A 16,062-nucleotide genomic window follows, 5' to 3' on the forward strand; every position below is an offset into this window, starting at 1 on the left:
GGAAATCTTAAAGGAGTTAGTTGATGTTTTTTTTCGTTTGTTATTCTATTTCTATCATTATTGTGACTACTCTTTCATAACCTCAGTAATCAGTCAGTAATGATCTCCAGTCGATGGCAGGCTAACATACATTTTCACAGTTCTCTGCTTTGCTGATAGCGTTCAGTTCCTCTTCCTCCTTTTTTTCTCATTCTGCTTTAATGTCCTCTGTTGCTGCTTTCATCGATCCCCTTGCTTTTTGGCTGTTATTTCCTTTCCTGTGCATCATCTTCTCTATTCTCTGCTTCCATCTTCTTTCCCACATCCTCTCCCGCCACCCTGCAGGCTTCAACAAGGTCTCTATCACTGCTAGAGGCTTTCAGCTCCTTGCTAACCATCGAGTACTTTGCTTTCCTCTCAGTTTCATTCCAGCTGTGTGACCTGTGAGACGGCATATACTTTGCATCAGCTACGGTTAGATACTCAGTCGTGTCCGAGAGGTTTCTCTTGGCCTTCATCTTTGTTTGTTCTTCCGCAGGTTGTGCTGCTGGAACAGCGCCCTCCCTTTCTAAAGGAACGTAATCAGTCAGATTCTCCTCTTTTTTAAGCTCTGCGGGTGCAGTGCCAGTTTGAAACTGCTGGGCAAGAGTTCTGACTGTTGACACCTTTGGGATGTGACCTAAAGTGCCGGGTTGCACCTGGTACTCCAAGTTTGCTGGCCACTCTTTTGGTGTTTTAGTGACCTGCTCCACCACTGACCTGTAGTCTGCACTTTTCTGCAGATCATCACCTGCCTCATCTGGGTTGTAGATGATGCTGCTCATGGCTCTCTTCTTTGTGATAGGGGACGTCTGGCTTTGGCTTTCAGTAGGGAGATATCTCAAAGATTTTGTCCTCTTTGGGGAAGATGGCAATCTCGGCGGCAGTGCAGGAGGCTTCTGTGTGGGATCAGTTGCGTCCTGTGGTTCATCAGGTGGGCTCACAATTATGGTGCTCATAGCCCTCCTCTTTGTCAAAGGAGAGGTGGGTTGGTCTTCGACTGGATAGTATCTCAAGGATTTAGCCCTCTTTGGAGGGGAAGAAGGCCTTAGCCTATCCTTATCCGTTAGTCTATCTAGCAGCAATGTGCTGCCTTGTTTGGTTAATGTCTCTTGACTTGATGCTACAGAAGCAGGCTTTTGTTCACATGGAGAAATGAGAATGTCCACGCACGAAGTTGGTCGCGATCTCTCCAAACCACCAACCTCTAAGGTCTGACCACCTTCCTTGGGGTTGATAGTACAAATACTGGAGGCTTGCCGCAGACTCTTCTGTCTTTCTACTGCAGTTTTCGTTGTCTCATCTGTGTCCTTCTGCTTCGCTGCAAACTCCTCCATGTCCATGTGAAAGCGGTAAAGACTGTAACCATCAGCACTGTTAATGCTGCCCTGGCGAAGTAAGGAGGAGTCACACACAGAGGAGTTCCGTGAATAGGTTCTGGTCAGCTCCAGCCTGTCCACCCCTGCTAGCTTTTCCAGGGCAACTGCCATTCGTCCGTGGATCTCCTCCAGTTGGGCCAGGCGCAGATCTACAGTCTGCAAGGAGGCCTTCATGGTGTTCTCCCTCTCGTTTACCTCCTCCAGACGCATGGACATATTTTCAACTCTGCCAAGAACACCAGAGAAACAAATGTTTATGTAAGTATAAACCGTAGTAAACATGTTTAGACATGTATAAGCTACACCTGAAAAGGGGGTTTACCTTTCTGAGGTAACCTTGATGCGTTCATTGCTGGAGGACTGCTGCTCGTCCTCTTTCTGACGGAAATATTCCTCCATACACTGTTCTTCAAACTCATACAGACTTTTCAGCTCTTCTGGATTCAGCCTCAGCTCTTGTAGAAACAAATCATGACATGATATCAGACAGTGTGTTTAATACAGGACCAGTACTGTAAGTGTTCTGTAAGTGTATACTGTATCTATGGGTTGCAACCTGATTTTTATTTATTAATATGATAATATCATTTAATTATAATTTTAACTTTTTTTAAAGTACATTTTTTTGTATCATTAGAGCTGACTTACTCAGTCCGCGATCCTTCTCATCCAGTTCTCCCTCTTGTCTCTTCCTGGCACAGCGCCGAAACAGCCTGTTGAAGAGGATGTAGAGGTGGCTGAAGATGATGAGAGGTGGTGGCAGGATGGGACGGTCATGGAAAGTCATGATCAGCTGATATCTCTGGAACTTCCACACCTGGTTGGAAATGGACTTGACTTCAAAGAAAGTGTTGCTGTGGGACAAGCGAGTGAGACCAGTCAGTACACACTGTAACAGAAGATATTTCTTGTAAAGTTATAGAGCAGTTAGACAGTGGAGCATGTACGTACTTGAACACTGCAATGAGCAAGTTGACCAGAAGAATGTTTGCCACGAGAAGGTAACAGGCCATAAGAGCAGGTGTGAGCCAGGCACCAGGGATACATGGAGGCAGTTTTTTCCCGTCCTCATCATATAAATGTTCACCACATGGGGCTGTGAGGAGAGCAGGTTATTGATATAGAATTTATTCTGAGATCTTTAGCTAACTGATTCGAATTGCATTCTTGATTTGAAGACTACTCACGGTTGATTTCCATTGCATAGACTTGAGAGAAATTCCAGAAAATTGCAGTCACGCAGAAACATGGAGAAAGCGTTAAAATCAATAAACATAGGATTTTTATGGCGTACTTCTGTCAAGGTCAAGCTGATGTCCATGCAAAAGTGGACTGTTGTCATACAAATGTTTCTCCAATTTGTCAGTAATCACACATTAATATAATTATATCTCTGGCCTCTTTTTTACTTTATTTTTTGTGGTTAATCTGAAATTTTAAATTTGTTTAAATCTTTGTTAAAGCAAAATCAAGAATATGGAGTATTGGTTTCAAAGACTGATGGAATCAAACATGCAACTTTCATTTTAAGTGTAAAGTGTATTAAAACAAACAGCAACTTCCTCAGAAAAAAACCCTGCTAATTGTAGGCTTTTTTAATCGTTGCTTGACCTCTTCACCCTGACAGAAGAAACACTGACAGAAAAAAACTTGAAGGCAGATGATCAAGATTGAGGAGTTGAGATAATAAAACCTATTCTGCTCTTCCTCAATGCAAAATTATTACCATGTATTGAATTAAGAGCCTATTATAAATGTGCCAGCAGAGGGAGACAAATTATTGAGGGGTGTACAGTGTAATAATCTATTAGTACTAAACATCACAGAATTTAAGACATAGAAATTAACATAACACTGATCATCTGCCCAGAATCAGGAAACAGAATCTTACTATGAATTCTAGTCTTACGGTCTATCGAGTCCGCAAAAACCTCTCCATAGATCATCCAGTAGGGCATGTAGAAAATGTTTCTGGCCAGGCGCCACGTTGGTTCCTCATCAGGGTGAAGGATGGCTTGCCGAGCCACCCCGAAGCTCATAAGCACCACCAGCATGATCACCACAAAGTACATCATATCTATCATCTGAAAGACAAGAAACAAATATAAAATTGAACTCAGTGTGAACTTCTGTTCAATCTGTTCGTCATGTGAGTTTCACATGATTTGTTCAGCTCAGAGTGAGGCCCTAAATGTTATTACCATCTTCCCTATCATCATCACGTAGGGTCCCAGGTATTTGTTGACTCCAAAGATGTCCAATACACGAATGTACCAGAAGATGATGTCGATACAGTAGATGACTCTGCCATAGCCCATATAAGGTTCATGCTGCAGCCGTAGCATTAGCCCAAGAAGAAAGGTGGAAATGGCAGCCAGGTCTGTGATGTTCCAGTACTCCTCCATCCACACACTTATCTTCTGTTTCAGCTTCCCCGGCTCTGACATCAGAATCTATACACCAGGGTTTAAAAGTCACAAAATATCACTAACACATATAATGACTCGAATCAGATCAAATTGATCGTATTTAACAGCTTGTACCTGTCGGACTTTTTCAGTGCCAAGTGTGAGGATGTATGAAATGACAGTCCACTCTTGTATAGATGGCCATCGCTCCATTTTCACCAGGATTATGTAGTTGTACAACATCAAATAGCCCAGATAGGAAATCTGTTGGAAGAGGAATACACCAAAATGCCAACGCACCTAAGTCACTCCACTCTAAGTTAAAACATCTTATGATTGATCTTGTTTACGTGAAGGAAACTTACAGTGTTGAACCAAAATTTGGTGAATGGCGCATCGTAAAACTCAAATAACCTTTTTCCAATGGGGATTTTGCGGACATTAGCACTGCCCTCCTCTTCATCCCCCTTGTGGGAAGTTGCATCAGCATTAGGGTCCTACAATACAACAAGAGCAAAACTCTCATTCTTCAGCTCATCATTTCTCACTCTTGACAAAGAAAGAAACAGCAGTGTGAACCTTGCTGGATTTTGCGTCATCCTCCTTGTCTTTCCCATCTTCTTTGCCTCCAGGTGCTTGATGATCATCTCCAACACGGAAATCCAACAGTAGAATGAAAGGAGGGAAGATTATTCCCAGAATAACCTAGGTGAGAAAATGATCACAATTTAAGTTAGAGTAAGTTATTTTACTCCTACACTGTGAAGGCATCACTACGAATATTACAACTAGTGATAATATTTTTTATGAATGGCTAAAGGAAAACATTTTGTGACGTCAACCTTGAGGCCAGGATTTTTTCCGATCCTTAGGCCGCCCATCCACATGTCAGTGAGCAACATCTGGCTGCAGGTGTGGGCAATGAAGTCACGTTGCTTAGCAGCCACAGCCAGCTTCAGACAGGTGGAGTTACTCCAGTTGACCAGCTCATATGTTAAGAGCTTCATGGCCACCTGTTCATCATGCTTGTAAGACTGGTCCAACAGCTCGTAGGCCAGTTGGCCAAATTCTCTGTGAAAGAGAGAGAACAATAAATAAACATTTTTATTATTTATAGCATTTCTCAAAGAGCGTTTGAGATCACAGAGGAGCTAATCAAACAAATAAATAAATGCAGAAGTATGAGAAGCAAAAGAGAAGTTGAAGTTAATTCAGATCATTACATAACAGGTATCATAAAGTGAGCCTAACCTGTTCAGAGTCATTGGCAGGAAACATAGAGACATAAAGGTGCTGAAATTATTGTGATATGCACCTGTGTGCTGTAATCTTAAGATAGTACCTCTCGATGCTACAACTGAAACCTATGTGAGAGATGATATATATACTGACTTGGAGTTGTTCTCCAGATCTTGCGAGATGTCATCCACCAGTTCACTCTCTGAGCACTCATGGGCCATGGCTTTATATAGTTTACAGGCCACCAGGGCTTTTGCCATAGCTTCTTCTCCACGCTGCCAGAGGAACAGCGCCATCTTCTGGCGCTTCATCAGCACTGCCCACAGCATCAGCTCGTGGAAGGGGTACTTAAAGCGACAGACCTCAGGGTCATCCACATCAATTTCCACCTCTTCCTCTTTCTTCTTTTTTGGCTTTTTCTTGCCTTTTGTCCTAGGTTCATCATCCTGACAAATTGAAAAAAATGTGATTATTTTGCTGTGTGGTTTCAGCTACATTTTATTTTGTTATTATTTTATTATTTGAAAGGATACTCCACCTCCATTCCTAAAAGCTTCAAAGCCTTTGGCTGCAAGAAGATAAGCAATCATGACAATTAATATCAAATGTTGCTTAATATAACGAACAAGCTATTATCAATTATTTTCTTCCACTCATGCATACCCTTTTAAGTCCATACAAATTATTGTAGAGGTTGCGGAAAGCCTTCCTGGTGTATTTGCTCCTGTAAGCTCCACCCATGAAGCACTCCAGCACCAGACCAATATCAATCAAAGTAATCTGATAATCTGGAGGAAGGTTTCCCTGTAGAATCACCAGAGTAATATATAATATAGTAAGTATATAACCTGAAATAGTTTAAAATGTTGGACATCAAGCAGCAAAACCTTTTCATGAGAATGATCATTTTTACCTTTTTGACGTCCCTAACCACAGCATTCAGTGTATTAGCAGGTCCAAGTTTCTGAGAAAAGTGAGAGAAGGAAGAAGAAGGATAGAAAGACTTCAACTTTTTTTTCATATTTGTTTGTATTTTGAGCAATTCAGAATTGGCCTCATTTCCATTTCCTGCAGTGTGTCAGGCCTACCGTGTTGTATAACTCCTCCAGTCTGGGAATAGTGAGGAAGTGGTGAATATTGACCCCATTCTCAAGGAGCAGCTTTACAAAGTCCACTCTGTCCAGCACCAGAGCATCCATCATAGCCTGCTCCAGAGAGTTCACCTAATAAAAAGTTATGCATAAGACATTAGACACCAATTATTATTTTCATTCACAGCCCTCATTACAACATATTCTTTTATTTTAAACTGAAGTGAGAGTCATAAACCCCACTCTTACCCAACGAATCATCTCCAACTTCCTCGGGTCTGTTTCCTCTGGAGGTTCAGGCTTTGCCTTTCCCTTACCCTTCCCCTTCTTTCCCCGGGTTTTGTTACGAGGAGCGCTGGCAGGACTCCTTTGCTTCTCCTGGGTCGGGGTAGCAGAGGCCGTAGAGTTGGCCATGGCACCGGCAGGCTGATAGATAGAAAGATAAATAAATAAAATGGTAGCTTTTAATTGATTAAGCATCAACATATCAGTCTCTCTTCTGCTGTTAGTATTCATTTATTACTTTGCATATTAGGAATTTGGTGTATTTGAGAAAAGTGAGCATAGAGAAACTTTCTCCCCTTCAACAGATGAATGTAAAAACAGACTGCTAGTGTCAAAGTCATTTTTGAGTGGAGGGGGATTTTATTCCACTATATTTCAAATTATCATTTTTTCAAAACCAAATTCTTTCTTTCAGCACTAAATACACCTTGTCAACTTTGCCACTCACTGGTAGGTTGTGTCCATAAACAAAAATGTGATTGCGAGCAATATCCACTCTGTTCCAGGCCAGAGCCAAACTGAGCTGGTCAGCCGCTGACGCGTTTGTGCCTGATGCAAAAGAAACGGAGATGCAGAGAAGGAGAGAGAGAAAAGGTAGCATGTAGTACCTCGCAAGAAAACTATTGCTCTGATGTAACAGCACGCATGTTGAGATAATACCTTTTAACAAGGCAGTGAGAATGGCCATTTCAATATCTTGTTGTCCCTCAGAACCCATTCGAAAAACTGTGATCTGCATGTGAGAAAAAACGAAAAGAAAAGAAACGATTGCAGACGTGAAGTTATATATTGTGATGGTTGAATCACTTGATAACAAACCACATAAATTAATGGATGAATGAAAGAATGAGTGAATTTGTGTGTGTTCCCACTCTTGCTGTAGCTGTAAACATGTGGCGTTGTCCACTGAAGGGAGATTCTTTCAGCGGGACCTCTCACTGCAGCTCTCTGTGGCTGACCCTTCGACCACACACAGCTAATTTTCTTGTCAGACAGTGTGATAGTGCTGTCCTTGTTATAGACTCGACTATATCAAATGAAATTACACTGACGGTTCTGTCACATGTGCAGCCATGATAAATGGGATTAGGTTGGCATGAATATATGGCAGGACGCCAGAGCTGGTCTTGGGATGCGTTAATAATGAGCAGTCTGCATCTTGAAGACTGGAAACATGTGTTGCTCTTTCAGACAATTGTAGGGTGCTTTTTTTGCAAATAGGGAGACTTTTATAATAACAAACTCCTAATTCGTTTAAATGTTGTATCCTGGGGTTACATCACGGCAAAATTCTGCCCTCTAAATGAGTATTTTTATTTGTCTAACCCAGCTGTTCACATGGGATGCACTTAGGATGAAAGGATTATGTGGGAACTAGACAGTGACACTGATTCACCTGTAGGTTAGTCATGGTACTTTAGATTAAGAGCAGGCAATATTGTGGCCTCTTAGTTGCGTATAAAGAGCTCAAACAACTTGGTGGTTCTGTCACATTGTCTGGGTCGGGTATGAGTGAAACCAAATGGCACGTAAAAAAGCCTGCAGTGGTATCATCTTCGAAAAAGCAGTTTAAGTTGCTTATCTGAGTGTGTTAGGGGCATTAGGCAGTCTAATACATTGGGGCTAGAGGATGCAGAGTAGCTGGTGAAGTGATAGCACTCTGGGGACTGAAAAAAAAGCCTGGGGAGTGGAGAGAGAGAGAGGAACCTGGCTCAGGATTAGGGAGATGGATCCTCTCCTCCATCTGTGTGCTGCATGCTTACTGTGAATGGATGAAGTGAGAGCCTCTGCTAAGCAAGTGGAAGTGTGCACTGATCTTTCCCACCCAAATGTATGGAGTCTGGAGATTATATGCGCTGGGTATTACGAACTACTTATCGCATCACTTATGTCTACATAAATCTGTTGGAGATACACACAAATGTTCCCCCTGTTTATGTACCAGGGTCCCCAGCAAACACTTTGGAGAAACGCTCTCAGCTCAGGGATTAATATGCTATCTGTGAAGACTCTTACCAGGGTGTGTTATTCATCACAGACCCATGAGCTGTGTTATTTATAATGAAGTAAAGTGTTCAATATGGCAGAATCAGATCACCACCACTTTACAGCTGTGTGCTCATACGTGAGGGTTGATGATGACCTACAGTGAAGCTGTGAATGCCACAGATTACATGACATACCACACACGACCACAACAAGAAGAAATAACAAGCACATTGTGGGGATTATGTTTATTCAATAATGGAATGGATGGATGACAAGATGGAGACCAGATGTTTCACAACTCAGAAATATTTATTGATTGACACAGAAATGTTATTTTCAAATACAAGATTATTGTGAAATATGTGCGGGATCTTATTTTTCACTTTTATGAGGATTTTGACTCCCTTTATTCTTCTACTCACCAGTTCCCTTTTCTTCATGCACTCCATAACCATGAGCAGGATCTGCTGCGATTGGCTTTTGGTATAATTGAAAGTTTTCTGAATAGTCACCAAAAGTTGCTCTCTGACATCATCATTTACCAGGCTGGAAGGGGAGATTAAAAGGGGACATTTCAGGGATTTTCAGGGATAGTATCCAAGCACAGCGAAGGAGAAATCATCTAAAATCTCACCCTCCGTCCTCTGAGAACTTGTGTGCGAAGGAAATGATGTCAGAAGCCCGGCCACTTCCGTCACACACTACCACAGGGATAGGAGGGTCATCTCTCAGACTCTCCAGTGCAATGGAGATCACATTAGGACCTCCCTCCACTATCAGACACACCAGAGGAACCCCCTGGCCCAAACCTGGAACACACAGTCAAAAATTGTCAGTCGTTCCCTCCATCTGTTTATTACTATAGTTTCACTTTATAGTAACCAAACTTTGAGCATGAAATGTTGAAGCAGATCACGTTGATGTGATGTGTGAACAGACAAACCAGAGGAGTGAAGTCAGTGGTGACAGCTGAGCATCCCTTTGCTGTCCCTGCCTTATCCGAGCTCCAGGCATAGGATGACAAAGGGAAGCCCACAGGTCACAGAGGAGCTCTCCATCCACATGTCCAGCAAGACTCACACACCATGGACGATGGGGTATGTTTTTGTGACGTCTGTGGGAGCACTGTGTGACTTACGCGTGTTGATCTTCTGCAGGGAGATGTGCTTCTCCAGCAGCCGACGGAGTTTGACCTCAGAGCCATACTTCCCACAGGTGCCGTTGTCGGTCAGGATGAAGTGCGAGTGGCTATTGTTGAGCACAGCCAGCTTGCTCAGTGGGTTTGCCATTGTCTGATAGGGTCTGTTCACCTGGAAAAAGAAGAAGAAATTAGTTACAAGAGGAAATAGTGGTAAGCAGTAAGTTTTAGGAGACTAAATGAAGCTGCAAATGTTCTCACATCTTTTCCAATGAGATCCTCTTTGTTTTCCAGGATCCCCCATGGAGCAATTCCGATTGCGCACACCTTTCCTCGTGACTTGGAAGAATGGTCCTTTAAGGCATCCCCAACATGACGGATCACCCCTAAGGTGTAAAGAGCAAAATATAGCAACGTGAATAATGATTCTTTCAGCTGCCTAATGGGGCTGCATCATGGGACACACTGTGGTTACTGCACGCAAAATCCACACAGATTGTCATTTGTGATGAATTGTCCCACAAAACCTATAATTACAGTGCTTAAACCTGTAACAATGGGTTGGTCAAATCTCCCCCAGGAAATTGCAGAATAGGTATTATGTAATGACAATTAGAGCAAAGGTAATCTTCTAATGTCACAAACTGTTATTTGTTAAGTGAACATTAAAAGCATTATCCTGAACTATCAGCATCCTACCCGTGTTGACTCCACCGGTAAAGATCCAAGCTCCAGTGGTAACAGCAGCTTTGATCAGGCCTTTGCCAAACACTTGCTTGAGTTTAGGCTGGAGGTCAAAGTTCTGGAGACCGCCGTGTACAGAGATGAGCAAGGTGGGCAGCTCCAACTGCCAGTCCTTTACCATTAAATGCAGGAGGTTGTCAGGCTTGGTCTCATAGGAGACTCGGATATACTAGGAAAGAAAAAGAAGGGGAAAGTACAGTGAATACAGATTGGGACTTTCTCATCAAACACATCACATCCACTCGCTTCTCTCATGCTGTTGCTCCTGAGAAGAACAATTATGTAAATGAGACTCACCATGGCCTTGTTGATGAATCCCCCACCCTGGAACTCGATTAAGCCGAAGGCGTCCGTTGGGTAGGTCCTGGTGTGTTTGATCACACTCCATTTATCCTTTGGGGTGTCAATCTGCACCAGCTGGTTCGTTTCCTCTACTGAGTTGGCACCAGGAGGGATGGCCGCATGCTGCGTTGTCAGCTGACCACAGGCACATCTAGATAGATCACACAACAAGCATGTCAGTCCCGGGCCCTGTGTGGCGTGATCTCTGATCTCTAAACTTCAAAATTGTGTTGATTATTCATAGAAATCCCTGAGCAGTATGCTATGCTATCCAGTGTCGAGGGTATGAACCATGACAAGTAGTGAACAAGCCAAGTCAAAGACTGTTATTTTGTCTGCTGATGAAGGCTGGGTTTTTTCCTCGAAACACACATTGCACAGGCTATTTTATGACTGTGCCCATTTCTGGGAAATGCGTGCCTCAACGAACAAAGGCCTGCACTGGTTGGCTGCTCTCAGCCTGTTCTCGGAGCCCAGGATAGTAACTGTCCCGCAATACACTCTGAAAAATCATTTTTAATCCTGATGAATGTCGGGTAACCTGTAGTCATAGGTGTCAGGATTTAGTAAATTAATGAATAGCTGGATAGAAATAGTTTTAAATGATTTAAAACAATACTTATAATTATTACTATATATTTTTTTTTTTTTCAAAAAGAAAACCCTAAGAAAATTGTTTGTAGTTAGCTTTTCTGGAGCAGTGAAAAATATTTTGAGGTAATGTTCTTTATGTTATGTCTCATAGTAAATTATAAGGCACATAGCTGCTGTTGAAACCTACGTCCATATGTTTACCACAAGTAACAAATAACCATTTAAAAGGTCTTTTTATATCAACTATTACAATTACCTGGTCGGGTCCTTGGTGGGAAATATGTGAATGCATTCTCTTTTAAGAAAGTTCCTCTCAATCCAAGCTTTTTGTGCCTGTAAAGAGAAAACAGAAAAGAGAGAATATCACTGTCACTGCCACAGGGAGATCATCTTTGCGGATATCTGAATTTAAGTTTCACTATCAAAATCCTCTGAGTAGTAATCCTAAATAAAAGATAAAGACCATTTGCATCCTACAGAGAAACCCAGTGAGAGAGGAAGAAATATAATCAAAGTAAAAATGCTTCTGGAGAGACTTTGAAATTGCATATATATGTAACACACGTCAACAGGCAAAAACAAGAGCGTGTTCTGTTACTCCTGAGATTCCTTATCAGCTGATAAGCAGCCAGTACACACACAAAAGTACTATGTCTAACCACAAATTCTGCTGTCTGATTACTGTCTGATGTTTTCCCAGTGCTGAGCAAAAATGACCTGAGTTCAAAGCAAAGTTTCTCTGATGGCCATTGTTCACAGTGGAGGCCCAATTAAAACTCAGGGCACTGGAAGCAAATCTTTCCAAGAAAACACTCAAATGATTTAATATTAAACCAAATTAATAGCTTAAAACATACTGAAAACAATCTAAATCTCAATTTGCTTTATCTGAGTCTGAAGTCATAGGATTAGAAATGAAAAACCATAGATAAATTCTAATGGAGTCTGGTGTACGGTAACTGTTGCTGCTCTATATCTCTCTCTTTATCTGCACAAATGGCCTCAGCCAGCTTGTCGGTGCAGCAGCAGCACTTTTTCTGTATTTGTCCACTGAAACGTTCAGATCATATTAGTAATAATGCCAACAGAGATAACTGATATCATGATCCCAACATCTTTATATGATACAATCATAGTATCTCCAAACATTATTTATCATATATTCTCGTTTACACTTATACATACATATGTATGGCTTGTTAATATAAATATTTGCAGATACTGTGTCCTTTGCATATGCCACATTACATATGCATATTATTTATTTTTCACTACTTATGTTTGTCTTAATGAGTTTAAATTAAACAACACTGCTGTTGCTCTTTATTATTTAATCTACACTTTTATCCTTCCCTTATATATAATATAAAACATTTTCATACTGTTGCTACTGTTTCAACCCGATTTCTTTCGAACAGATAATAATGTAATTTTGTCTTAATCCAAAAAGTAATGTTTTTTTTGCATTTATATATTTACCTATGTAAAACATTAAACTATTTATTTCCATTAATACACTTTGACTATTAATAGCATATTTAAATTACAAATTCTTTTACCTATGTAGGTTTTTACTAATATATTGTTGTTGTTTTTTTCAAAAAGTCCAAAGCACAGTGGGGTTGTTGCTGTCTGTCTTGTCGCAGCAGTTTTCCATCTCATTGTTATCATGCATCACTAGGCACCCAGAACTCATACAGTGCTGCCTGTTCACATTAACCACATTTAAATTCACGTTCTTTCTCTTGCTACTCAGTAATATGAAACAAATGCTCTTATAAAAGCAATGAAATTACATTTTAAAAGAGTTGCAGTTACAGAATGTAGATAAACTTACATAAAATCTTCTGTTCGAGATGCAGAGTCCTACCTCTAGTGTTGCTGGAGATTAAGCCTAAAGAGTGGGGAGGAAGTCTACAGTCTGCTGCTCCTCTACCCGAGCTTTCTCCTGGTGCTGCACTCCCAGTCGAGTGCTCTCATTGAATCCCACAAGACATGAAACTTCTGCACTTTATGAGGGCCAGTTAATATGATGAGCATGTGAGCAGGGTCTTTGTTCGCCCAAGTCTCATGACTCCAGTTCAAGGTAATCCTTTTGGGAGTCCCATGACCCCTTCTCCATGCCCACAGGGTATTTTCATCCTTCGCTTGAACAAGGCACAATAAATCTACTTTGATAACTGGCCCCTAATCTCCCAATTTGTTGAAAACTCCTTTCTTTGTGTTCACTTCACAGTGTGGAAGATCTTAGCTTGTGTGAGGAGCAGACTGACCAAACTAAAAGCACCGCAGTGTTGTTCAGAGGCTCCCCAACTTTTCATTAGAAAATGTTCACCCCCTCCTACTACTTTGATTTCAACCCAATTTGCATAATTGAGAGAATTGGATGCAGGCATTCTTTTGGAAGGCGCCTTGTTAAGACATGACTGGTCTCCAGTTGGGAGCAAGGTCAGTCAATGCTAATTGCAGTTAATCTCTATTTCCACCCACCATGTTTTTGTGGAGGAAAAGAAAACTCAGCGCTCCAGCTATTCAGTATTAGTAGTTAGTATTAGTCCTGTTTTTTAATTTTGGTCATGTTAGGTGGATTTGCATTTAAAAACATCAGTGATTTTGTATAATAGGCAGCCTTCCAGTGGGCTGAAAAGGGATGTTACTGTTTAAAAAAACTACATTTAGCTTACTTGCTGCTGTCTGATATCCAGTGCTTTAAACTGTAGGCTAAAACGGATCATTCGGATATCAGTAGGCTTCTGTTTTGGTAGGGCAAGGACATATTTGACCTATTTAGATCTGTTGGAAATGAATCCTGTTTATTGTACATGTTGGACTTAATGTTATTAAGGGCTTTCAGGTGCATACTTAAATAGCTAGAGAAGGCATTAGGTGAGCTAAAAGCTGAGATGGAATTAACAAGCACAAAGTTGTAGATATCCATTTAAAACCTTCCTCATGTGAACTGCGTTGATAAGCACTCCTTTTATGGTTGAAGTGAGCAGTTTGAGCCTGACTGTAACTTACAGCGAAAAAGACAAGGGAGGTTGGTGGTTGATGACTCAGAAAGACAGGGAGAGAGAAGCCTAACATCCCCGCCAACTTCCCCCTTTTGGTCCTACTCTGGCAAAAAAAAAAAAAAAACGCATGTAGGCCGTTGTTAATTATAGCCGAAGAAAACAAAAGTGCATTTCCAGAAGGGTTTGGTGAGTATGACGCAGTTAGTTCAGCATACTTAAACTCATTAACCACAGCAATTAAAACCAAAAATCCAGTCAGCAGCCAGCTGCCTTGTTAAGAGCTGCCTCTGAGCACTTAACAACAAAAACCTTGAAGAATTATATACTCCAGGATCAGATTGTGTCACACCAAGCAAATTAACGAGACTTAAGACAAGCCTTGGAACAATAAACAACATTCATTCCAACTTGCAGAATTTTTGGAGAAAACGGTCATTCAAAACAAAAGACCAGTTAGGTGGAAAATTATAACTGCTCGATTGCTGACAAGGAGCAGAAAAGGTATAAGACATTTGTGACCTCTTCTTTTTAAATTAACTTTACAGATGCAATGGTGCTTTTCCTCAAGATTCTGGCTATTAAGGCATGACATACATTCCTCTGGTCGAGACACATACATTGTGTGACATACATTCATGCCTTTTTGCACAGGAATCACATGGTCCTGGTCTCCTGACCCACAGCTTAGCGAACAACTAGATCATAGCAAATTTGTTCCAGTGCAGCTACAATTACACTAACTATTCACTCATAAGAAAAAGGTATATCGATGGCTCTTGTATGTTCGTGTTGACATCTGACCTGATGAATTTCAGTGCATTTTGTGCACATAATCGTTTAGAGTCGGTAGAGCTGAGTAAAAACTGTATGCGCCATTTATGTAATTTGTTCAGAATAGTAGTAACTATGGATTTCACACAACAAAAGTCCTCATCAGCACAAGTGAAATGGATCAGAAAGGATTTGGGGGTCTTAATGGAATGTGATGTCACCAGAGTTGAAGATAAAAGCAACTAATTGCTCGGCTTTGCTACTGAACGGCGACGTGGTTAGAGCCTAATGCAGTGTGACAGGAAGGAAACCCATGTAGACTCCTTTACTAAAATATTCCAGGCTCATGGTCGATCCCACGTGGACCGAATAAAAAGCTGCCTTTTACACATTTTCACTTGAGGGGAAAGATATTTGGACAAAGCGACACGCTCAAGTCATAGGCTCTGGATAGGCAAATTTGCATTAACTGTGAAGCTAACTGTTTTCCCTCAGCCTTGTTTGTAAATGCAGTCATTGTCCTCCTGGGTTTGAAAATCCAGTTAGCCATCACATGAGCCCAACATGTCACTGATTATCCTCAAGAGTTGAGGGAGTCATAAGACATGTTTTAAAGCTGCTGTTTTTCTGTGTTTTTCCCCCAAAGGAAAGTCTGACTAAAAAAGAGACCAAATGAAATATTACATAAAATCATGGAATAAGAATAAAAGTAGCGTCTATGTAAAAACTAACAACATATAAAATCTTTTTTGTAGCGGAAGAGAAGCATTTCCCAGCATGGAAACAGGTAATAAAATAATCATTCTAAATCTTTCAGATTTATTTATACTACAGCAGATCGACCAACAGCTTTATGTAAATGTTAGCCTTATATAGACAAATTTAAAAATGTTTAAAAAACTAGTACTACCACTGCAGCATTCTATTAACAAATATGATCTTGAGTGCAACATAAATATAGAGTGTGTCAACTAATGGTCCATCGATAGAAAATATATCACGTTTTATTTTTTATCATGTTTTATAATGTAATTTTGTGGGAGTTTTCCG

At 40.9% G+C, this 16,062-nt stretch overlaps 1 protein-coding gene across 1 annotated transcript in view; it reads right to left on the reverse strand.

Annotated features, from left to right (window-relative positions):
- Window positions 1-245: 245 nt before the first annotated feature.
- Window positions 246-16,062, reverse strand: part of LOC118330380 (transient receptor potential cation channel subfamily M member 1) — an 18,040-nt gene continuing 2,223 nt past the window's right edge. The window contains exons 2-27 of the mRNA XM_035664878.1: window positions 11,484-11,560; window positions 10,589-10,784; window positions 10,247-10,460; window positions 9,809-9,933; window positions 9,548-9,719; window positions 9,044-9,218; window positions 8,832-8,955; window positions 7,081-7,153; window positions 6,869-6,969; window positions 6,385-6,561; window positions 6,133-6,267; window positions 5,958-6,008; window positions 5,708-5,848; window positions 5,583-5,612; window positions 5,198-5,490; window positions 4,648-4,876; window positions 4,385-4,510; window positions 4,171-4,302; window positions 3,941-4,069; window positions 3,599-3,850; window positions 3,307-3,481; window positions 2,585-2,605; window positions 2,349-2,493; window positions 2,046-2,251; window positions 1,720-1,852; window positions 246-1,623 (exon numbers count right to left, since the gene is read on the reverse strand). Coding sequence (XP_035520771.1) covers window positions 246-1,623; window positions 1,720-1,852; window positions 2,046-2,251; window positions 2,349-2,493; window positions 2,585-2,605; window positions 3,307-3,481; window positions 3,599-3,850; window positions 3,941-4,069; window positions 4,171-4,302; window positions 4,385-4,510; window positions 4,648-4,876; window positions 5,198-5,490; window positions 5,583-5,612; window positions 5,708-5,848; window positions 5,958-6,008; window positions 6,133-6,267; window positions 6,385-6,561; window positions 6,869-6,969; window positions 7,081-7,153; window positions 8,832-8,955; window positions 9,044-9,218; window positions 9,548-9,719; window positions 9,809-9,933; window positions 10,247-10,460; window positions 10,589-10,784; window positions 11,484-11,560 — 5,010 coding nt within the window. The remainder of the gene's footprint in view (window positions 1,624-1,719; window positions 1,853-2,045; window positions 2,252-2,348; window positions 2,494-2,584; window positions 2,606-3,306; window positions 3,482-3,598; window positions 3,851-3,940; window positions 4,070-4,170; window positions 4,303-4,384; window positions 4,511-4,647; window positions 4,877-5,197; window positions 5,491-5,582; window positions 5,613-5,707; window positions 5,849-5,957; window positions 6,009-6,132; window positions 6,268-6,384; window positions 6,562-6,868; window positions 6,970-7,080; window positions 7,154-8,831; window positions 8,956-9,043; window positions 9,219-9,547; window positions 9,720-9,808; window positions 9,934-10,246; window positions 10,461-10,588; window positions 10,785-11,483; window positions 11,561-16,062) is intronic.

The sequence above is a fragment of the Morone saxatilis genome, unplaced genomic scaffold (assembly GCF_004916995.1).
Source record: "Morone saxatilis isolate NCDOM2014 unplaced genomic scaffold, NCSU_SB_2.0 Contig2, whole genome shotgun sequence".
NCBI lineage: Eukaryota > Metazoa > Chordata > Actinopteri > Moronidae > Morone > Morone saxatilis.